Genomic DNA, 23,659 nt, shown 5'->3' with positions numbered 1-23,659 from the left:
GTTCAGATGCACTTTCTGCAAACTGCATGGTTAGGCGTGCTCGCGGCCGCCCCAGCGCAGCCGACCCGAGGCGCCCAGCTCCGGCCAACGTGCATCCTTATTTCCTGTGCAACGAGTGCGGGGCTCAGCGGGAGAGCACGCGGGCTGCCGCCACCGCGCGTGCTCCGTGCAACCCACGGGGCGCGCGACCGGACGCGGAGAGAAAGGCCGCGGCCCTGGAAGCTTCCTGAATTCAGGCTGCGGAGCCGCGGGCCGTGAGCGCCGCAGGCCCTCGGGGACGCGCCTGAGCGGGTCCGGGGGGTTGGGGGGGGGCGCGCGCCGGGCAGGAGTCCCGTCGCCGCGGCGCGCGCACGCCGAGCCCCGGGAATGAATGGAAGGTTCAATCTCGCGCGCTCGGCGCGGGCAGCCAATGGCGCGGCTCGGAGCAGCGGCGGGCAGGTGTGCGCGAGCCTCCGCCTGACGCAGGGCCCGGGCCGAGCCGCCCGGCCCCTGGCGCTCCGCGTGCACAGCCCTCCTCCGGCTCGCGATGTGCTGGCCCTGGTGGCCGAGCTCCGTCAGGAAGTGACAGGCTCGCGGACCCCGCCGCCCTCCTTCTCCCCGCCGCCCTCCTTCTCCCCGCCGCCGCCAGCGCGCCGGGCGGCTCGACCATGCGGCAGCGGAGGTAAGCCGCCGGCCGCGCGGGCGCGGACCGGGGTGCGCGCGGGTGTCGCACGTGAGCAACGTCGAGTGGAGCTGGGAGCGGAGGAGCAGGGCGCCCGCGCCGACGTGGGGAGGGAGGGACGGACGGCGCGGCGCGTGCGGCAGAGTCCGCGACAAGTCGCCGTGCGGGACGGAGCGCCGCTGCTCCCCGCCGTCCTCTCGCGCTCTCGCCCCCGGCGCGGGTAGTGCTTGTACTTCCGGGTTCACACCTCGGGGTCCCGGCTCGGCGCGCGGGTGGGCGCAGCGCGGCCGCCCGGGCTCGCCGTGCGCGGCTCGGGCGGGCTCGACGCGGGCGGGGGGCTCGGCGGCTCGCCTCGCGCTGCGGGTGCGTCGGCTGCGGGCTCCCGCCAGGGGGCGAGCGCACCTGCCCCCCGCGCTCGCCCCACACCCGGCCGCTTTGTAGCCGCGGGCGTCGGGCAGCCTTTTCCCGCTCGCTCGGGCTGCCTGGGTGGCGTCAGTCTGTGCATTAGAATTGAGGATGTGAAGAGATCCGAGGAAAACGGATGTCGGTGGTGTTTGAAAAAGGATAAAACCGGGGAAGAAACGCGGCAGCATTAACCGCGAGAACTGGATGCGGGTTCTTGATGAGGATTTGTACTCCGAAAACTTTTTTTTTTAAATTGATAAATATTAAGAGTTTCTGAGCAACATCTTGCAATATGTATTTAGTCCCATTATTGGCAGATATCTTAAATGTAAGTAATAGTAAGTCCGCCATTTTGGATTGTTTCACGTAGCAGGATGAGATTTTACGTTCCAGTTTTTCCTTCAGGCCCTTTCTATGGATTTGTTTTTAATCTGTAGGTTTTACGACTGTCGTCTAATACTACTGTTCACAGACTTAATTTTCTCCTGTAAAAATTTGTATGCTTAGAGTTGTAAACGCAAGAGGAAATAACCTTGTGTTCTTCTATTGTAGGAATTTTTTTTTTTTTGTCAAAAATATTGTAGTAGTGAGGTGACAGTGACATCTATCTAGTATTATAATGACTTAAAACATTTTGAAATATTGCCGGAAAACTAAAAAAATAATTTTTTTATTCACCTATCAGGAAATTATGTTTTGGTGTGTTTAATATTTAGCTGAACACTAATGGAAAATGGCCTTTTAAAACAAATTTTGAAGTCTTAACAGTAAATTATAAAATGTCACGATCTTATCAGATCTTTAATGGAAGCCTTGAGCAATTAAAATCGAGTCCTTGGAAATGTGTCGATTTTGTAATTTTAATAAATGTAAATTGGTGAGATGACATCTTTCTCCTGAGTATTTGAGATTTGATAGAAATGAATTAGTCTGTAAGTTAATTCATTTCAAAAGAATATGATACAACAATCTCCATTTAAATTAGGACTATGCTCGTAGTTCATCTTGAGAGTTCTCAGAAATACTTATTTTATCAAATATTAGCATTTACTTCTCTTTATGTGTATGAACTCCTGAAGTCTAAATGTATCCAGTTTCTTAAGGACCTCGAGGAAGGAATTAAATTGCCTCAGGCTTTTAACAAGGGAAGGAAGAAGGTTTTCATGAGTTAGGAATTTTAGACTGTCCTAATTTACAAGTAGGATCAGCTGATTTGTTTCTTGATAGTAAAATATCTTAAGTGTTTAAGGAATTTAATATATTTTTCCAGAACGTTAATATGAATAAACTGGTTATGAATACTTTGCAACAGATTTAGGACCAATGATCAGATGATTATATGACCACTTACCCTTTTCAAATAATGAGTGTAGTTTTATATATATTCTGTGACCAAATTTCTCTGAGAAAGAATGAAAAATTTGTTGTGAAATTAAACTTGAAGTAAATACAAATATACTGGGCCAGAGTCTTTGTAAATAAGGCACCCTGAGATTTGAAACACTCATGCTTAGTTTCAGGACAACTTATTTTAAAGGGTGTTGCACATGTAACTTCCTAAACCCACTAAGCTTTAAGGAAAGCAGTGAGTAGAAAGTTTTGTTTGGTATTGACTGTAATGAAAGAACAGGTAGGTGGGTCTTACCTGTTTGAAACTTTAATACTGAGTGGTAGCTGATCTTGTCACTTCTGGATTTCATAACAGATTGCTATAATACTTTACAATTCATTAATAGAAGAGAAAATCCACTCCTAAACAAAAGGTATAATCGTGGCATTCTATAGGAGCAGGGACTGGTACCTTTAAAATAGTTGAAGTAATGTCACATTTTCCCAAGCTCTGATCAGGAGATGATTTAAATACATCTTAGTACATAGTTGATTAAGATGAAAATAGGAATATGGAGATCAACTTAGAAGTAATCAAAGCTCCTTATGAAAGGAACATTAAAGTACTTCAGTAGGTAAAGAGTTATTTGGTCTATTTTAGAAATTTCCTTTCTTTTAAAATTGCCAAATGGATAAAGACGATGTATTTGAATGCTTTAGAACCAGTAGTTGCTTTTCCTGCCCTTTAAGGGTAATGTATTTTCTTTATAAACAATTGCAGTTTTTGATGAATTACAAGGTAAGCAAGAATTTCTTGCTTGCCAGTTATAACAATGAGAATTCTTTATATCCAGATACATAAAGTTGATTTACTCATACATAGCTAGAAAAATGATTTATAGGATTATACAGGTTTGAAAACGTAGCATGCATCTGCTTAACTGTATGCTGCTGGGTCTCCGGCAGGATGAGGCTCTGAAGTCGCTGGCCACAGTGCTGAACCGAGACAGCCATATCTGCCCAGGCAACCGACCTGAAAACTGTGCACAGAAATTGGGTGGAGATTCAGGGAGAATTTTGCATATTTGTGCTATATATATTTTTCATTTAATTAATTTTTACAGTTTGTACTGTAAATCATTCAGAAGATATGATCAAGAAATTTTATTCCCAAAATACATTAATTTACTGTTCTGCATTGGTTTTGAATAATAGTATAAGATAATAGCATTAGTGCTAGAGATTTTCTCATTTCTTGAAAGCTGTCACTTCCTGGTGATAGGATTTTAAAACTAGTTTAGTCAGCCAATGAATTTAACCCCCAAACTGTGATTTTAGCTGATGGTAATGCAAGGCTGTATGTCAGTTTTTATTTGTGACTTTTGATTGAGGCTTATATTTTGAACCATGAAAATCAGTGTCAAAATGTGTGGTTATCAAATACAAAAGTATAAACTAAATGTGAAATAAATTCTATTTAGAAATAACAATATGAACAACTTCCCAAAGAATATAAATGTTGAGATTGTCTGGATCTAGCACTTTGGGGAAATTTATGTTGTTAGAGGCAAGACAGACAACAGGGTTTAAAGTAGTCACAGTGATTGATATGCTGACATTCTACATTGTGAGGCAGGAGGATGGATGTGAAACTGTTCAGATTACCTGAAGAGGATTGTGTAATGAACACATTCACCACTGCAGCAAGAAAAGTGCTATTTTAAGCATAGAACTTTGAAATTATTTTCTAAAAATAGAATGAATTGATATTCAGGATCATCAAATTAAGGGTCAAAGGTGACAAACCAGGACAAAGGGCATGTGGCTCATTTTCAAGCATTCAGCTTCTAGGTTTTTTTTTTTCCTTCTTCCATGTTTGAACAAAAGCTTAATTATATAGAAAAAAGACCTGGTGTTGAATAGCTAGTTCAATGATGGAAGACCATGTTTCAGATTGTTCAGATATTTTCAATCAGTTTTGCTTTTGCATATTCATGAATGTCAGAGTTACAGTGCTACCTTTTTGTATTTTAGATAATCTATGCAGTAGTGGTCAAATTTTTCAAAAACATTTTAGTTGCAATATTCTGAACTACATACAAAGACTAAAAATATGTTTTGGCAGACTAAAAATTTTAGAAATCTGTAAAGGAAAAATTAGTCCCAGTTTCACCTCTGTTAATTAAATGGTATTGATTTTTATATAATGTCTTTTTATATAATATGACATTATTACAACACTAGTTCATTGTCAGTGATATAACCACAAGCATGTTTCTATTAAACTAGAATGTTTGTAGTAATCAAGCTGTTTAGAAGATGCTAAAAGTTCTAGTATTTAATTTTGTCTCTGGTAACAAAAGTTTGAGCATTAACAATGTATATTAAACTAAAAATATATCAAATAAAATGTTGTTAAGTTGTAATTACATAGAGCCATTCAGTTTTGCTCTGAATCACTTTGTTTGCTCTCTAAGAAGCTATTTGACAGACAATTTGGACCTTCAAAATCCTGTGTTTAGCTTTATGAAGAAAGAAAGTTTGTCACTTTGATTTTCTCTTTCATCTAAAACAAATTTTGCTAATTTTTTCTTTTAATGTGACTTTTGAGTTGTTATATAAAGCCATTATTTCGTGTATTAGAAAATACATAAGTTGCATTATAAAAACCATTATTTTATATCCCAAGTGTATTGTAACTCAACTGTATTGTTTACATTTAATTTAGAGTTGTTTAGCAATCACCATTTGTAACATGATCATTACCATCACATAGGCTTGTCAGTATGCTAGCTGACTGAAGTTTTTAATTTCTAGATTGCATTATTTATGACTTTTGAAGAGGTTGTAGACATGAAGCCAGTAAATTTTCAGATTGCAAAATAACTGAAAAGTTAAATTTATCTTTCTGATTCAGCAACATTATAAATATGAGTTAACTTGGATATTTGCACATATTAAAAATAATGTGGTTTTTTCCAAAGGTAACAAAATTCTCTACTCTCAGATTAATTTTAACTGTTTCATAACATTTTCTTGTCCTCAAATCTCAGTAACCTAAGTTTTTTTTAAAACTGTGAAATTGCATGTATTTGTGCTTCATTTTAGAATGTTAAATTTACCTTTGTATGATTGATATATATCATAAATGATGTATCCAGTTATTGCTTAAACTAGAGTAAGATATTTAGTTGAATTATAAGGTAATTTATTCCAATTTTAGGTAGGACTTGAATTTAGTCTGTAACTAAATTTGTATCAAATTATTAAAGTATGATTTTAACTACTATTAAACATTTTTAAGAATATAGCCCAAGAATATTTTGATGGGAGTACATTTTGATAAAATTCTTCAATTTTGCACTTAATATTTTATATGTGTATCTTGTATTTTAAGTTATTGTCAGTACGTATTGTGCTTTAGATTTTTCTCTGGTGTTACATGCTTGCTATATGATTTTTACCAGTCTTGTTTAAAAATGTTTTCTGAGCTATTTTAAGAAAGATCATTGTTGCCTATTTTGCTTTGTATAAATCTGTTTGATACGGTAAGATAGACTAGTTTTTGCTGTAATCTGTAGGTTGAATATTTACTGTTAATATCTTTATATCAGTTTAGTGAGCACCAATAATTAAAAATATCTAATATCTCTTAAAAGGTTGGGGAGTTGTAGAATAATCCTTGTATTGTGAATATTATTCTTGTTGGCTAAATCACTTTTTGCTGATATAAAGCTAGCTTCCTTTTAATTAGATTAGGAATAAAAGTTAACAAGAAACAAAGTTCAGAGTAATATGTTTTATACTTGTATTTTTTAAATTCATTTCTCAGTTTTGTAGGCTTAACAGTTTGTCAGTATTTGAATGAATGAATGAATTAATTAAAAGTAAGTTTAATTTTCCTATGCAGTTAGTTACTATAGTGGATTTTAACATAAAACAATATTTTTATGTATTTTAATGAGAAACATAAAGTTTAGGAATCTTTGTAATATAGAATGATTGTAAGTAAGGTAGTTTTAAAGCAGAAGTGATGTGTGTGTGTGTGTGTGTGTGTGTGTACATGTATGTGTCTGTGTGTTTGTCTATGTCTGCGTGAGTTGAGCCCAGGAACTCATGCATGTTAGGCAAAGTCTACCATCTACACTAACATTCTCAGCCCCTGTATATTTAAAACAAACTAAAATTGAAATTACATATGAATTTTATATGTTCAGTTCTCACTCAACTCACTTATTTTCGTGTCATAAAAGCCACTCTAGACACTGCTATAGGAATTATGTTTTCAAACTACATATCAAAACCAGGTGGTGGTGGCACATGCCTTTAATCTTAGCACTTGGAATGTATTTCTGAATTTGAGGCCAGCCTGGTCTACAGAAAAACTTCCAGGACAGCTAGGGCTACACCAGAGAAACCTTGTCTCAATCAAACAAACAACAAACAAACAAATCCTCAAAACAAACACCAACCAGCCAATCAAAACCCAACAACAAAAACAAACATTAAAGACTGCAGGATACGTTGTAATGAGCTAAGTATCTTACAGTTTCTGCTGCCACAGAGCCCAGGGAAGTTGGAAGAGCATCTTTTCATGAGGCTATTCCAGGAAGCTATAACCAGAATTCCGAGATAGAAGCATGGTACTCAGTAAAGTACGAAGAAGAGAGTCAAGTGGAGATCTAGATGATGTACAGGTATTAGTCTAGTGAAATGGCAGAGAAATGTAATCTAAGATTTTAGTTCAATTTTAATAAAAGTTAATCAGCTCTTATGCTCCTAAAGTATTTTAGGAAATACTTCCTAAAGTATTTTAGAAAAAGTCAGATGTTAAATAAAAACACTCATGTGAAATATAAGTAGTTATTTTTTGTACTACTATTGTACGTATGCATTTAAGTAACTTTTCTTTTGAGAATGTAAAAAATATGAGTCTTTAATTTTTTAATTAATTCCATGTAACATTTACCTATAAACTACAGTAGGAACTGTAGTTATTCAGTAAATAGTATATGGATTGATTGTAGTCCATTTTTAAACTTCATTCTGTCTACTAGCTCTTAATTTGGGAAAACCTTATGACATATTTGTAATTCCAGCAGACTGAGTCAAGAAGATAGTGAGTTCCTGGCCAGGATAAACTACAGAGTAATATCCTATCTTCAAAAAACAAAAGGAAAGAAAAGGAAATAGAAAGAAAAATTTAAGTTAGATTACGTTCTGTGAGCGTGTAGCTTCACGATAGTGCCTTTTGCAAGGTTCTGGTCCTAGTACAACAAAACAAACAAGACGTAAGCATTAGTCACATACGTGAATCTTATATAAGAATTTTATTTCCTGTTGAAAGAATGAACTCTGTAATATAAACTGTATGCACTTTATAATCCAAAATTTCTTGTATCCATTTCATAATGAAAAATCCAAGCATTATTCAAGTTGCTTGGCTTCCTTTTCCGTTTTGGTTACTTTGAACTCTGGATCCTCCCTTCATAATTAAGGATTTTTGTCTGTTTTTGAGACTGGGTCTTCTAATGTAGTCTTGGCTGGCCTGTGTAGACCAGGCCAGCCTTGAATTTACACAGACTCTAGCACTCTGTGTCTCTGTCTCTCTAATAGGGTCTAGGATGTCTGGCAGTTTACAACAGCCTGTAAGTCCCTCTCCAGGGGAGCCTGTAAGTCCCTCTCCAGGGGAGCCTGTAAGTCCCTCTCCAGGGTGGCCTGACACCCTCTTCTGCCACTTTAAGATACTGTATGCAGGTGTGTACACCTACATGCAGAAACATAAACAGAAAATAAAATGGATGGGGTCTTGTTCAAGGCTGCCCTTGAAATCAAGGTGTGTGTGTGTGTGTGTGTGTGTATGTGTGTGTGAATTTATATAGTAGATACAGAATTAAAACTTAGGTAAGGGAAGACAAGCATTGTTTTTTTTCCCGAGACAGGGTTTCTCTGTATAACCCTGGCTGCCTTGGAGCTTGTTCTGTAGACCAGGCTGACCTCAAATTCAGATCTGCCTGCCTCTGCTTCCCAAGTACTGGGATTAAAAGTGTGTGCCACCACATCTGATGTAATACTTAGATATTCTTTTAAAGTTTGAGTTAATAGGTATTTGATGTAAGTAATTTTATCTTTAAAATTTGTGGTACCTAATACTGCAGAGGCAGGCAGACTTCTGAGTGCAAGCTCAGTCTGTTCTATACAGTGAGTTCTAGGACGGCCGGCGCTACACAGTGAGCCTTTTTACCCTCACCCAAAAGTATTTGAAGACAGGCACAATAAATCACATCTGTAATCCTGGGGTTTGAGAGACTGCGGCAAAAGGATTGCTCTCTGTTTGAGGCTAGCCTGGGCTACATAGTTGGGACTCTGTCTCAAAAAATTCTAAAATCCAAGTGTTTGAGTCTAACAGATCTTTTAGTCAGGGGTATAGGGTTTTAATTAGTTTCTCAAGAACATGATTAATTTCTTACCATTTATCTTCTAAAATATATCTGACTAGATAGTCAATTTTAGCAAGAAGCATGGTATTGTAGGTTAGCTAGATATTTTAAGTGAAAAATAACTGAGATCCTTTAATTAAAGTATAAAATTCAGTATTAAAATTTTTGTCAGATGTGGTGGCTCACACCTTTAATCCCCAGGAATGTGGTTCTCCATGAGTTAGAAGCCAGCCTGGTTTACAAAGAGAGTCTCAGGATGGCCAGGGGGGTATTACACAGAGAAACCTGTCTCAAAGAAACCAATACAAACAAACTGTTAAAAGCTACATCATAAAATGGTGACTACTGCATGAGTGCTCCTGTTTTATTTTTCAAGCCAGCGTCCCTTGATAAAGTAACGGATAAGTTTATGGCAAATGGTGATCAGCTCATCGCGGTGACGTCACAGAGTTAAATGTGGACATCTATTTCCAATGCATCGATGCATTGCAGAAGCAGACATTAAATAGGCGACTGCTGTAGCACTGACTTGAACTCTCTGATTTTAGGTTCTTCAGAAGATGATGAGGTCATTCAACCAGGGTTCATCAGCCCCAGGTTAGTCTGATTTTTAAATTAAATGTTTTACTTAACCTAGTGCCTTGAATGATCAGTAGAGACATATGAGAGGACTTGACTATCTATCCCTAAGGATTTGTCCATTTTGATTTATCCACATGGGGAACATTGACATTGTATCCTAGTATACTCCATCCAGTATATGCCATCTATAATACCATTATTCCCACCACAGCTGTGGGGGTGGCGTGTTCGACTTACCCCAGCCTTCTGTTTAATAGTGTTTGGTTCAGTGATTTTCTTTTCTGTAGCTTTTCAAGGCAGATAACATACTTCAACATTTTTGGATCCACTGCTTATTCATTTCTGTGATTACTAGTAGGCGCTAACAAGTATCTGTTGAGGGTTGGAGAGATGGCTCAGTGGTTAAGAGCACTCGCTGACTGCTCTTCCAGAGGTCCTGAGTTCAATTCCCAGCAACCACATGGTAGCTCACAACAATCTGTAATGGGATTTGATGCCCTCTTCTGGTGGGTCTGAAAACATCGACAGCGTACTCACATATATAAATAAATAGATAAATCTAAATAAAAAGAAAAAATTTTCAAAAAGTATCTGTTGAATTGAAGTGCAGATGTAGTGTTTTCAAATACGTCACTGTCTGTAAAGTGGGCTTTTGAGGACCTTTCACGTCATTAAAGCAGACTGCGGCATTTATGGTGCCCTTCACTGTAGTTCTTAAAATCTATCTGCTCATTATCCTCTTATAAAATGGAGTTGTTTGATTAAACCTAGGCTTTAGACATGGAGTTTTATTATTTATTTTACTGGTTATTTTGCAGTAGTGCTCTTATTGATAATGTTAGGTCACTCTAGCATTGGCCTGATGAGTTAAAAATCCTGTCTGACCTTAGTTGGCTTGTTTTTAAGAGAGGGTCTCACTGTGTGGCACTGCCTGGGCTGAAACTTGCCATGTACACCAGGCTGACCTGGAACTCACAGAAATATGCCCGGTTCTGCTTTGAGTTGTGGAATTAAGCGTGTGTGCCTCCACACCTGGCTCTGACTGAGGCGTAGCTCCGTGTTCCTTTGAAAGCACGCCATAGAGTTGTGAGCCACAACTTTATAATGATTTATAATGAAATGATATTTTAATATTAAATTTACTACTAAGGATTGCATAGACAGAGGAAAGATCAGATTTTAATGGAGAAGCCATAGTCGATGCTCCCTTTTGGCAAGCACTATTTTTGTGAAATTAAACTTAACATGTTGATGATGCTCTATCGAGTTTCACTATTAAAAGTTGCTGCAAACATCAATATATCAATTTCTTACTATTGATTGTAGAGTTTTTCTGGAAGTCAATTGGCATTTTTAGGCATTTTTGTTTGTTTGGAAAAGACATTAACACCAATGTGTTAAATGACTGCAATAAAATTTCTTTTCTGTTTTCTCTTGATGAAAAGGAAGTTGGAGAAAAGATTTTTACCAAAGGGAGGTTGTTTCTGCAGGCCTAGCTTTAAACAGAAAGGCTGACTGTCAGTGGCCCTCCCTAGTGGCAGGCCCCTGTTGAGGACACTGAACCCCCTGCCCAGCAGATCAGTTAGGAACCAGACACTGCAGCCAGGTTGGAGGAGGCACTGGAGCCCCAGCCAGCCCTCAGATTCGAGCTAGATGATTCTTTTCCAGGATTTGTTTTCAGGCCTCTTATTTTTCTACTCCCTACATTCCCAGCTTCCTGTTGATGTTATGATCAGTAAAATCTTTAGAGTAAATATTGAAATAATCCTCAGAGTAGAGCATACTCTTGTCATCTGATTGGTTGTTTTTGTGAGATGAACTTTTAAATAATTAACCTGCAAATGATTTTAGGGGAAGGAGAATAAATAAATGTGTACATTGTATTTTTTATTCTATAGATTCAGACATTTCTATTTACTATAAAATAATCCTTGAGTTATGAAGCATACATGTGCAAATAACACAAGTGGAAAAATCGTACCTAGAATTTTCCAAATTTATGTTCTTTTGTGCTATTCTGAATAGTTATATAAAGCTCATTTATTACTAGATGATTGTTTACAAAGTTACCATTTCAACTAAAATAGTTTACAAAAGTATTTGTTGAACATAGCTTAAAAATATGTGAGAAAAGTAATATTCCATTTTTATTTACTTTTGTTGCATGAGAAATGTAACAGAATTTTGCTAGATTTTCAAAATAACACTTTACAAACTGTGGCTTTAAAATACTGCCTCATTTATGAATTCTATTATTCCAAATTTTGTCTTACTGCAAAAGTACCTGACCAAAAGCCAGTTACAAATAGCTTGGTTTTGAAATGTAAAAGTGATTTAAATAAAAATCTTTAGATTTATGAAAATAAGTTTCTCTGTTTCCACACTAGTCTCTAAACAATATAATTCAAAAGGCATCTAAACATGTTTTAAAGAGATTTTTTACAACTGAATAACTCTAAGAAAAATTTCTTGAAGTCAGGGCATTTTTTTTCCCGGTTTTAAAAGAAAAAAAATGAATGGGACCGGAATTTTGGTTTTGGAAACAAAAACAAAACGCCTTCATTTTCTGGGTACCTTTGCTAACACGCTCAGCCGGGCTTTCATTTCCTATGACTCCCTGTTTTAATCCACCATGGAGTACTTCAGTGAAACACAGGGAGTGGCTGGAGTCGGATCGGTTTCCTCAGACGCAGGTCTGATAGCCTTTGCCCAAGAGCATGCGGGAACCGACTACTGGGTCCCCAAATCCAGTGTCTTCCCCTGCCCTCCACTTTCTAGATCCTTCAGAGAAAGGCGGTGCTGATGCCTTAGCGACTTGCCAGCCTCCCAACTGCAGGCTCCACAGCTTGCTAATTTTAAGCATGGCCGGTGGGGGCGGGGGCAGGGGCAGTCACTTTCTGAGCCTCAAGTCTTCCTGCTCTGTTAGAACATTCTGGAATCTCAGAGGTAAAAGAGATCAAATTATAAATGAGACATGCTTAAATTCAGTAAAAAAGGTCTAGATAGGGGCTAATGTTTTGTCCTAGTGGTGAAGATAAGGGTTTCTTTTGTTTGTTTTGAAGAGCAAAATGACAAATGTTTAAAAACCCCTTAGTAAGACAACAGCCTTCTGTGGAAGGACTGATTTTCTAGAGGGAAGATGGTGAAATAAGGGGTTATGAGGTAGGAGACAGAAAGGTGAGGAAATTGCTGGGCGGAAAAGAAAGGAAAGGGTAGGTATGAAAACCCCAGAGCCCGACCCTGGGATCTTGGGGCCCTGGAGCCCTGGGGACCCGACGCTGGGGCCAGAAGCTGCTCAGGGAAGTGCTGGCTGCGGAGACAGCCAGAGCTGCGAGCTCTGCCCACTTGCTGGGTGGACGGGCGGGCTCTTGAGTCCAGCAGTGCCTCAGCTCCTCACAAGTTTTCTCAAGACCCCAAACACTGTTGCTGCTTTAATAGAATTATACACAGCTTCTGACCGGGAGGAAGGTCGGGGGAGAGGGGTTCTTGTAGAGTGTTGTTGTGGAGCAATTCAGTTGACAAAACGTGTCCACCTTTAAAAAACCGGGGGAGGGGGGCCCTAGGAAACCCAAACCTCATATCCAGTGGACAGGGGTAGATTGCTTGCCGTCCCTCTCCTATTGAGTCAGGGTCGGACTTAGGCTAATTTTAAAGACATTTTGGAAGAGCTATGATAAATCAAGCTATGAAGCATTTGGCTTTTGAAGGTTTAAAGCATGCATTTTAGTCAAATGCGGGTCTTTCTGGCACTAAAACCAAGTAGGAAATGAGAAAAAAATTAAAACCAGAAGACTTCAGAAGATGACAAATTAGAAAGCATCGTAGGAGACTCCTAAGAACCATTCTGTGTTATAGAAGCACTCTGAGCCTTAAGAGCTGATGGCCAGTTTGTAAAAAGGCTCAAAAGATTGGGCAAGGGGCAGAATCTATTTAAAAGCCATATCCTTGAGTTGATGAGATTGTGTCTCCAACTCTCCCTCTTTCCAACTTACTTCCTTCTTTCCTGTTTCTAGCCTTCCTTCCCCTCTGTTTCCCTCTGTTTAAGCCCACCCCCAAGGTATGTAAATGCTTGTGCCTTAAATTCTTTGTCAATGAATTTTAGAGATTTTCTCAGAGTTCCCAATTGGAAAAAGCCTTCTATATAACTTGAAAGGCTGATGCCCTTCTCAGGAAATGAATGAATTGATAACCTCTGACACCAGTGACCAGCCTGGTGAACCCTACCTTAATACTTAGAATACCAGAGCCCCTAATCAGGTACAACTGTGAATCCCATAACTGTACCAGCAGTGCGGCTCAGCAGTAGCATTCCTACTTTCCAAATACTGAAGTATATCTGAAATTTGTTAGATTTAAGACTGCAAGGACCCAGAATCCATTTACGTGTGTTTGATTCTTACTAGTAGACTTTGATAACTAAAAACAAACTTGTAGATAAAATGTAATTCACCATAAACCAAAATTTACAGGCCTGTTAATTTTTGGAGACTTTTGCATAAATATCCCATAAACTATCTCAATTTACAAGGATACTTTTCCAGGTTATTTGATATTAGACTTTTAAAAGGTAATTTTTTTAAATTACAAAAAATGACATTTAGATTTTTTTATTGTTTATAATGAATAATATAACAAGTGTGGTAGTAATTTTTTCCTACTATTAAGATAATGTTTTGTAAATGCTTGGTTAGCAAACAATTTCTTTAGAATGTGGGGGACTTCTTACTTTTGGAAATCCTTTGGATTTTAAGGGTTTTTTTTTCCTCTCCACCAGCTGGCACATTGTTACCCTTCTCAAAATAAATAAAAGCTTGCCTCCTTCCTGAGAACAACAAAAGAAAGAAACAGATAAAAAAAAATCTTTCCAAATTGATCCGTTTTGATTGACACCATTTATCACAAACAGCTGAAAATAATTTATTTCTTTATGCATCGATTATTTTCAGATCTGAGCCAATTATTTTTAGGTTTTCAGCATGAGGAAGAGTGTTAATAGGTGTGCTGTGTGGACTTTTCATAATCCCAACATTTTAGTTTGTGTGAAGCACTGTGTGGGCTGGCTAGAGAGATGGGGTGAGGGGTGTACGGGCATGGTGGGGGAGGGTCATCTGGCAGCTTTGAAGAAGGGAAGTGGTATCTACAGTTTTTCTGTAAACTGCTTGTTTAAGAAAATGGGGGGATGGGTAGTGAACGACTGGTGGAAGCCTTAGAATGTTTCAAAACAGGTAATTTATTTTAAAGAAACAAAGCACTTCTAGTTAATATGTAGTGCTTTTTGAAATATTCGATAAGGTGGCCAGTACACACACACGTTACAAGCACGGCAAAAAACAATTTGAAAAGCCAAGAGTGTTTTGATGCAGAGGGCCAACAGGAAGGGACGGGAGGAGCCCATTGCGGTATTACAGGCTCGTGCGTGGGTTTGGCCGATCTGCTTGCAGGCAGTCCACTCCCAAGATGTCAGGGTCCAGCTAATATTACGCGGCTTTGGCTTTACCTTTCCCCTACGTGCCCCGCTCTCCCGACCCCAGCAGACCCCAGCAGGAGGCTTTTTCTTCCACAGTCGCCTCTCCTGCATCCCTCTTCACCTCCTCGCGCCGCTCCCCTCCCCCCTGCGCTGAGCCTCCTGCTCTTGGGGGAACAATCACCACTGATTGAGGTTCACTCTACGTTAGGCTGGAAAACTGGGCTGTAATTTAGGAAGTCATTAATCACATCTCCTCCCCCGGAAAGAGATGGCGGAGAAACCTGTGAAGTACAATTTCTTCTGTACCTCTCAAAAGTGTTCTGATATGAGCAGCATTATTTGATAAGAAATTAGTAGCGATTTTTTTCAGTAGGATTTTATTTCAAATTAAAAAAAAATTTCAGGTTGAAATTAGGTGTGCTTTTGCCTCTTGGTAGGTTTATGTTACCAATATCTGAAGTTGTTATATAATTAAATTTAAATTTGGACTTAGGAATTGCGTATTTTCGTCTACTAATTAAATATTAATGTCCCTAAGGTGTTTGGGTGCTGTGGAATAGCAGAGTCCCTATGGGGGTGCATGTGTGTGGGGAATCCTAGCATCAGTTGCTTTATTTAAATGGCTCCCCCTATGCGATTACAGAAGCTTGTGTGTAGCGCAGGCGTGTGCACATACACTGTCTGTCGCCTTTCTAAACCAGCGAATCACAAGGGCCCTTCGTTTAAATAATACAAAATCAGCATTCTGATTAATGATAAAGAAGTGTCCCATATTGTCTTTAAGATAACGTGTTTGAGTTTTCCGTGCTCATTCATAAATTATTTTGATGTCAGCACAGATGAAATGGCGATTGGTTATCTCTTCCTCTTGCCAGCCCCTTAAGGATCCGAGGTGAATTAGTAGCAAGAAAGCATGTAATTGACAGAGTCACGTGTGCTCAGGGGCCAGAAACCGGAGAGAGAAGAGAAAAAAAAATCAAAAGAAGGAAAGCACATTAGACCATGCGAACTAAATTTGTGATCGCACAAAATCAAGATGTTAGACTGGTGCTGAAGATCACTCCGGCCCAAAGGGAAAGTTTTCATCTCTGGAGTTTGAAGCTGAGGGCCGGTGGGGCAACATGGCCGAAGGTTAATTTTCTTTTCTATTGTTTTACTGTGATTCCTCTCTTCTTTTCTCCCCTGCTTCTCCCCACCGCGCAGTTTCTCACCCTCTCTCTCCTGTCCCCCTTTACCCTAATACTGGGCATTATCTCCCCACCCCTTAGAGTACCGTGGGGCTTTGGCAAAACCTATTGTTACAGATCTCCAAAATGTTTTGTACCGCCCACACTGATTCACAATTTGGAAAGCTTTCAGAGGGCTATTGTTTGAATTCTGTGTGTGTGATTACGAGTAGTTTCAGTTAGTGAGTTCAAGAAAACTTTTATACACCTGCCCCCTCCCCCATTCTACCCTAACTTTAATTGAAAGTTAGGGGGAGGGAATGCACATTGCAAATAACCCGGGATTCCATCCGCCCGCATGTGCATTAACCAGTAGCCAGCCCTCCTTAGGATTTCTTTTTTCTCTTTCTGCTTGCTTAAAAAAAAAAGCAATCTCGCTGAAAAATTACTCTTTGTAAATTGGAATAGTATTAGGTCAGCAGTCTGTGAGTGAAGTGTCAGAAGCTGTAACTGTGAGGAAAGGAGCCAGATGACCAAGTATGCGGATGTACAGAAACGTGGAAGCCGGTGTGAGCGAGCGAGCGAGCGGGCGAGCAAGGCAGCAATGTGGCTCCCCCCACCCCCGCCTTTGCTTTTAACCCTTTTTGTTTCTTTCTTTTTTTTAAAGATGGAAAATGTTTGCCAACCTTTCGTTTTCAGTCTTCATTTCTTCTTTTCACAAGCAAACATTTTTGTTTAGATGAGCACTATATAGAAACGCAGCCTTAACTGACTTTTGTCCTCTTCCGTGCCAGGCGGGGCAAGCAAAGGTGACGAGCCAGAGAGACTGGCTGGGCTGGCGGAGGACGAGCCCCAGGTTCTGCATGGAACTGGCCACTGTAAATGGTTCAACGTGCGCATGGGGTTCGGCTTCATCTCCATGACCAGCCGAGAGGGAAGCCCCGTGGATGTGCCCGCGGACGTGTTCGTACACCAAGTGAGCCGGACTCCTTAACCCCTCTATCGGTTCCTATGTATGGCAGTTGTGTGTAGTTATGTCAATAGACATAGAAAAATGTGCTTTTTCAGTGTATTGAAATGCGGAAATATTCGATAAAACCAGGCGGTTGTCCAGTTTTTAGATGTGTTCCTCTTAGGGTATTTTTTTCTAAATAGAAAATGAAGTCTGGTACTTCACTGACTGGGCTTGAGTTGATTTTATTTAATAAACCTTCCCTTCACTGACAAGGAAATCACATTCTAAAAGCACCTCTTACTGCTGGCTTACATGGCCTGTATTTAGTGAATGAGTTGTAAGTGCAGGAAGAAACATTGTGGAGCCTTGAAAGTTTCCAACAGCCAAACAATTTGCATGTTGTAACAAAGTATAGGCACCCTGTATTTTGGATACTTCTAATGACAGTACCACCTGTACTAGTTTATCATTGTCTGTTCTATAGTCACTTGCACGTTTATGTAAAAATAATTTGGCTTTATAGTAAAATGAAATAGAATGTCATTAATCAAGAGTGGGGTTTGAAGCAATGCCAGATAAGATTCTTAGTAACCAAACCTTTAAGAACTATTTCCTCTTAGGTCATTTATCCAGGGATACTGTCTCTTTAAGAGACCAATTTTTTTTTTTTTTTTAAATGCAGCCAAACCTGGCTATTTAAAACTTGATAGTTGGTTACACTGTAAATTTCTACAATTGCTTGTATTATGTTATACTTTTTAAAAAGACTTTACCAAATGACAGTCATTGTTTTCTATTTTAAAAAATGTCCCCAGGAAACAATAAATACCTTTCCTCATAAATTCCTTTCTATTAACTAATTGCTTCAGGGTTAAGAAGAGTTTACAGTCTGCAAGTAAAGAAAATAAAAATTTTCTAGTGAGTTCATAGACCTAAAGAGGCTCATGTGGAAAGAGGGTTGTTTTGGTTTGCTAAGTTAAGCAGTGGAGGGAGTTTTATGTTGCATGTTGATGGGCATGGGCCTCCAGTACTGAAGTTTCTCTGCTACACAGTGTGATGCCACCGCCTCACTTGTTCTGGGCAATGTTTACACCCGGAGCCCTAAGCAAGGGCATTTTAAATTACGCAGTAACCAGGAGGGACTAGGAAACCATTCTGTTTTCATCTGCTGTGCTTGGCTGCTTGCTAGCTGTGGGGTTTGCAGTTTTCTTTCTTAAAGGCCTGGCTGTCATTACTGGCTGTTGACAGAGGAAGGATAAGCATCTGTGAAATGAAACAATGTAAATAGTAAATAGGGACTTGGATAAAGCCTACTAAATTTATGTTGCATATTCTGGTGTATTTTTTTTCCTTTTTAAAAATTTCTTAGATTCAATGAATAAAATTGAAAAATCTATTTTTTTCGGGCTCTTGCTTCTCCCTTGAACCTTTTTAGGTTGTTAAATTGTTCTTTACGATGTCATAAATTTGTTTTATAGATGATAAATGAAAAAAATAGAACTTTTTTCTTTATTTGATCACACCTTGTAATAACTTCGTTGTATTTGGGTTTTTAAAATATATTTTTAGAAACATAGAAATATATTGAAATGCTAGCTATCTTACAACCAGTGTTAGTATTTAGACCTATTAAAGCATCCACTTTAAACTGTTTAATAGAGATAAGATTAATAGTCCTATGTACACTGAATTAGAATTATATTGCTGGCAAATGTCATATAACTATTGCTGTTTCTATAGTATAAACATTGTTTTTTAATATTTCCTTTATTCTTTGCACATGGGGACGGACACTGATTAAATGAAGGTTCTTAGCTTTTAAATTTGAGATTGATAAATAAATTTATTATGTGAATTATTACATTGAAGAAAGCAGAGTTTCTGCTGATTCTAGTTCAAGTAGAGGTTAGAAGGTTATAAGTAAGGCATTTAGGGTACTGTGAATGTCTCTGTACAATCAGGTTTGGTTCAGGAATATCCTATAACCTGTTCATGCTTTTTAACCTAGCTATTATTTTTACTGCATAAGCATTTTTTACAAGACAACGCTGCCAGGTTTTTTTATGTTAAATTTCCTTTTTATACTAGTCTACTATATAAGAATATGTATAAACATTAGAAATTTGAAATGCTCAGCCAGGTCAGTGTTTGTGAAGCATATGTCAGGTTGGCTTTTTAACATAATGTATTATTTTGTGTATTTGGGGTAATGTGTATAGGTTGTATGTGTTGAGTAGCTCTTGTGCAGATTAGAGGACAACTCTGTGGAATTGGTTCTAGTTCACCTCAAGGTGTTGAACTCAGGTACTTGGTTGGCTGGAGGGACAAGTACTTCCCCTGTTACACCATCTTTCTGGTCTTGTTTGTGTCCAAAAGTATTCCCAACATTTGGGGGTTTTTGTTTGTTTGTTTTTTGAGGGTTTTTCTGGGTAGAGCTAGCTGTCCGGGAAGTCACAGAGATTTGTGTGCCTCTGCCTTCCCAGTGTCAGGATTAAAGGCGTGTGTGTGTCTCCTCCACCACTGGCTCTGAGCACTTTTTTTCCCCTAAGATTTATTTATGTTTGTGACTCACTGTACTACACTGTAGCTGTCTTCAGACACACCAGAAGCGGGCATTGGTGGGAATTGAACTCAGGACCTTAAATGCTGAGCCATCTCTCCACTCTAAGCACATTTTAATGTTATATATTTAAGAAATCAAAATTAATGATTTAAACATTTTTTTTGTTTTGTTTTATGTGCATTGATGCTTTTTGCCTGAATGTATGTCTGTGTGAGGATGTCAGATCTTGGAAGTCTAGACAGTTGTGAGCTGCTGTGTGGGTGCTGGGAATTGAATCCATGTCCTAGAAGAACATTCAGCGCTCTTAAATGCTGAGCCACCTCTATAGCCCCAAAATATATTATTTTCAGGGTATTTAATATTTAAATTATGCCCAGGGACTCACAGACTTTTTTGTTTCTTATAAATATTTCCTACAAAGAACTTCATATTCTCTCTATTTTATAGCAATTGAGTTATTTTGAAAGGCAGTTCTTTGTAGCAAATATTATACATAGCTCTGCATATTAGTTATGATTATATTTAAAATTTGTTGACATTAATGTAATTGTAGTTATCACAACTTTGCTGTAGTTCTTGTGATATCTAAATCCTCAAGTTGGACATGTGCTTCTGCTTTTAGATAACATAGGTAACAGGGATGAGCTTCAGCTGTTGGAAATAGGGACTATTGGTGATTTAAAATGACAGTCTTCATGTGATTTCTACTGTTAACATGTGATTTAAGTGATAATGTTTTTATGGTCAGAAAATCAACATGTATTCTGACCCATGTTAATAATGACTCCGTGATTTTCAGTAATACACATTTTATAAAGAACTGTTACATTTATGAATTTTGTCCTATTTCATTTCTTTTACTTTATGTGTGCTAGGCAAGCATTTTTTTATGAGCTCTGTATAACCTTTTAGGAATTGCTCAACAACGCACAAAGATTTGTCCCAATTGAAGTGTGAGTATTCCTGGTCAAGGATCTTACCAAAAATTTCAACTAGAATGCAATTATTTTGTAAGTTCTAATTAACTAATTTTCCTGTCAGCTTCTTTATATTACTAACTTAAAACAGTTGCATCTACAATCAGATTATAGGTAGAAAAATGTTTTATTTGAGGGCCAATGGCATTTTTTTAAATACAAGTTGGTTTTTTATTTTTTATTTTTAAAAAGATTTATTTATTTTATTTATATGAGTACACTGAAGCTGTCTTCAGACACACCAGAGAAGGGCATCAGACCTCATTCCAGATGGTTGCTAGCCACCATGTGGTGCTGGGAATTGAACTCAGAACCTCGGTGCAGTCAGTGCTCTAACTGCTGAGCCATCTCTCCAGCCCAGATTTTTTTTTTTTTTTTTTTTTTTTTTTTTTTTTTTTGGTTTGGTTTGGTTTGGTTTATTTTGTATGTGTTTGCAAGGATGTCAGATCCTCTTGGGACTAGAATTACAGGCAATTTTTGAGCTGTTTAATGTAGGTGCTCATATCAGAACCCAAGTTCTCTAAAACAAACAAACAAACACCCCCGAGCCATGTGTCCAGCTAAAAAAACAAACAAAAAGTTTATATTAAAACAAGAATCCCAAACATACAAATGCACAAAGTGTGCAAAAGCATCACCAGGCAAATATGGTGCAAAGAGGTCAGTGAGAGCTGTCCGCCATATCCAATATATTGGGCTTTTTTAAATGAGATAAGATCAAGTGTAGTAAATGAGATAGTCTTAGAAAATCAGTATCAGGACCTATATAAAAATGTATATCTCCAATGTCAAATTATTTAAATAGCATGCAATTTTTCTAAAAATCTTCCATTGTATTTAGCTCATATTAAAAACGTGTCTTTCGGTCTGTAGAGATGGCTCAGGACTTAAGAGCACTGACTGCTCCAGAGGTCCAGTGCAGTTACTGGTCTGAGGTCTTTGCAGTTAACTGGTATTTTCCTTTATAGAATTTGTGTTTTTTTTATCTTCATAAATAATACTAATACAAATATCTGAATTACAAAGCTTTTATATATTTCATGTTTCTTTTTATTTATTTTAGAAAACATCTCAAAGAGTAATGGAAATAAAAAAATTAAAAGTTATTATGGCTGAGTATATAATACACACATGACATCCCAGTTCCAGGAGCATCAGGAGTTTAATATCAGCTAGAGCTATAGCCTGTCCAAACAAATAGAAAAAAATAGTCTAAATTTAAAGTATTATTAAATAATATTAGATATTTATAGATAACTACTATTTAAATAACTACTATTTAATTAAGTATTGTGCCAGGTTAGCCAACATTTTATTTCTACATAGTTTTAGTTTCTTCAATATTTCAATATTAAACTGTTGGAGAGAGTGCTTATGTGTTAAAAGAACTTGTATTCTTGAAAAAGTTACAGGTTCAGTTATCAATACACATATAGGAGCAACTTACAACCCATCTTTAATTCCAGCATCAGGGATCAGACAGTTTCTTTTGCCCCTTTGTCCCCTGTGTGTGTGCCAGAAATCACACACAAAAAAAGAGAGAATTGAAAAAATTAATATTTAAACTTGGCATGATAACGCACACTTTTCATCCCAGAAGTAGGAGCACCTCTGAATTTGACTCCAGCCAGTACCACATAGTAAGACCCTGTCTCAGTTCATATTAATAACATGTGAAGACATTTGCTTCAGTATATTCATATCTCAGGGTGTATTCCTATGATTAAATTACTAGTGAGCTATATTTAACTTTTATCATTCATATATTAGCATGATTACATTTTTCATTATGCTGAATATATGTGATTATTATTGTTCTCAGGGCTATTTAACCTGCCCTTCCCCCACCCACCTCCTGATTTGAAGGATCAAATTCTGACCTTTGGGCACACTAGGCAAACTCTACCACAGAGTTAAGTTTCCAGCCTCAAATACCAATTTTAAAAACAGTTCATTGGCTTGTGATCCCAGAGCTTGAGCTTGAGGCTTGCCTAGCTGTGTGGTGAAACTGTCAAAAAGTTTAATTTTCCAAAATTTTAAGATGAATTTTCTTAGTTTAGCAATTCGGAAAGTTGGGGTAAGCTACAATTCTTTAGACCTGTATAGTCATAAAATCAATTTGAAGGCATTTAAACCAACATTTGGCAAGTATATGAAAGATACTGACTATTCTTTTTCTAATTTTGAGGCTGTTAGTCATTCTCCTTTGACTTAGAAGTAGATTACGTTCCCGTTTACAGCATGCTTCTGTGTGTGTTAGCTTTTCTGTTTTCCCTCCCGCGCTCATCGCTGGCGTCCACTCTCCCACCTCCCATCTTAGTGAACTTGTGCGCACCAAATAGGAAGTCAAGCACTGAACCACATTTACCAGGTTTAAGAATTTCCATCTTCAAGGGCAGTTTTAGGTTCTCCACAAAATCATGAGAAAGCACAAGAACTTTTCTGCATTCCTGCTTTCCCCTCACATGCATATCCTCCCCAAGCCGCATTCCACGGTGGTGCCGCTGCGCACGGTAACAGCCGCTGAGCCTGTACTGACTTTAGTCCCCGGGACCACTGGTGAGGCTTAGTCCTTAGCCATGTATACTCTTGGTTACTTTTTATTTGCCTTTTAAAACAACAGCCTTGTATACTCTTGGTTACTTTTCATTTGCCTTTTAAAACAACAATTAAAGCCCGGCGGTGGTGCACGCCTGTAATCCCAGCACTCTGGGAGGCAGAGGCAGGCGTATTTCTGAGTTCGAGGCCAACATGGTCTACAGAGTGAGTTCCAGGTCAGCCACGGCTATACAGAGAAACCCTGTCTTGAAAAAACCAAATCCAAAAAAAATCAAAAAAAAAAAAAAGAAAGAAAAAAAAGAAAAGAAAACAACAGTTAAGGACAAAGAAGACGATAAATGTTTTCAAAATAGGTAGGTAACAGCTGGCTTCGTCTATTGTGTCTAAAGTGCTTTTCACTGACCTAGAGTTTTTGGATCTATGGATACAGTAGGTAAAAAGTTAAGATGTCTTACAGAGCAGAGTGGATCATGCCTGCTCACCCTGCACTCTGGGGCAGAGGCATGAAGCACCATCTCTCCAGCTCCCAGGTTAGTCTTTTTTAAACTGTATATT

General features: G+C 38.5%; 1 protein-coding gene across 3 annotated transcripts in view; it reads left to right on the top strand.

The window, feature by feature from the left end:
* Positions 1-9,398: 9,398 nt before the first annotated feature.
* Positions 9,399-23,659, top strand: part of Lin28b (lin-28 homolog B) — an 86,326-nt gene continuing 72,065 nt past the window's right edge. For 2 of the 3 annotated variants that reach the window (XM_052164482.1, XM_052164480.1), the window contains exons 1-2: positions 16,006-16,015; positions 16,845-17,026. In XM_052164482.1, coding sequence (XP_052020442.1) covers positions 16,006-16,015; positions 16,845-17,026 — 192 coding nt within the window. Of the gene's footprint in view, positions 9,433-16,005; positions 16,016-16,844; positions 17,027-23,659 lie in introns of those variants that run through there. The other variant, XM_052164481.1, reaches the window with a different exon arrangement.

The sequence above is a fragment of the Apodemus sylvaticus genome, chromosome 19 (assembly GCF_947179515.1).
Source record: "Apodemus sylvaticus chromosome 19, mApoSyl1.1, whole genome shotgun sequence".
In the NCBI taxonomy this organism is placed as follows: Eukaryota; Metazoa; Chordata; class Mammalia; order Rodentia; family Muridae; genus Apodemus; species Apodemus sylvaticus.
This window is presented reverse-complemented; position numbering and strand designations above follow the sequence as displayed.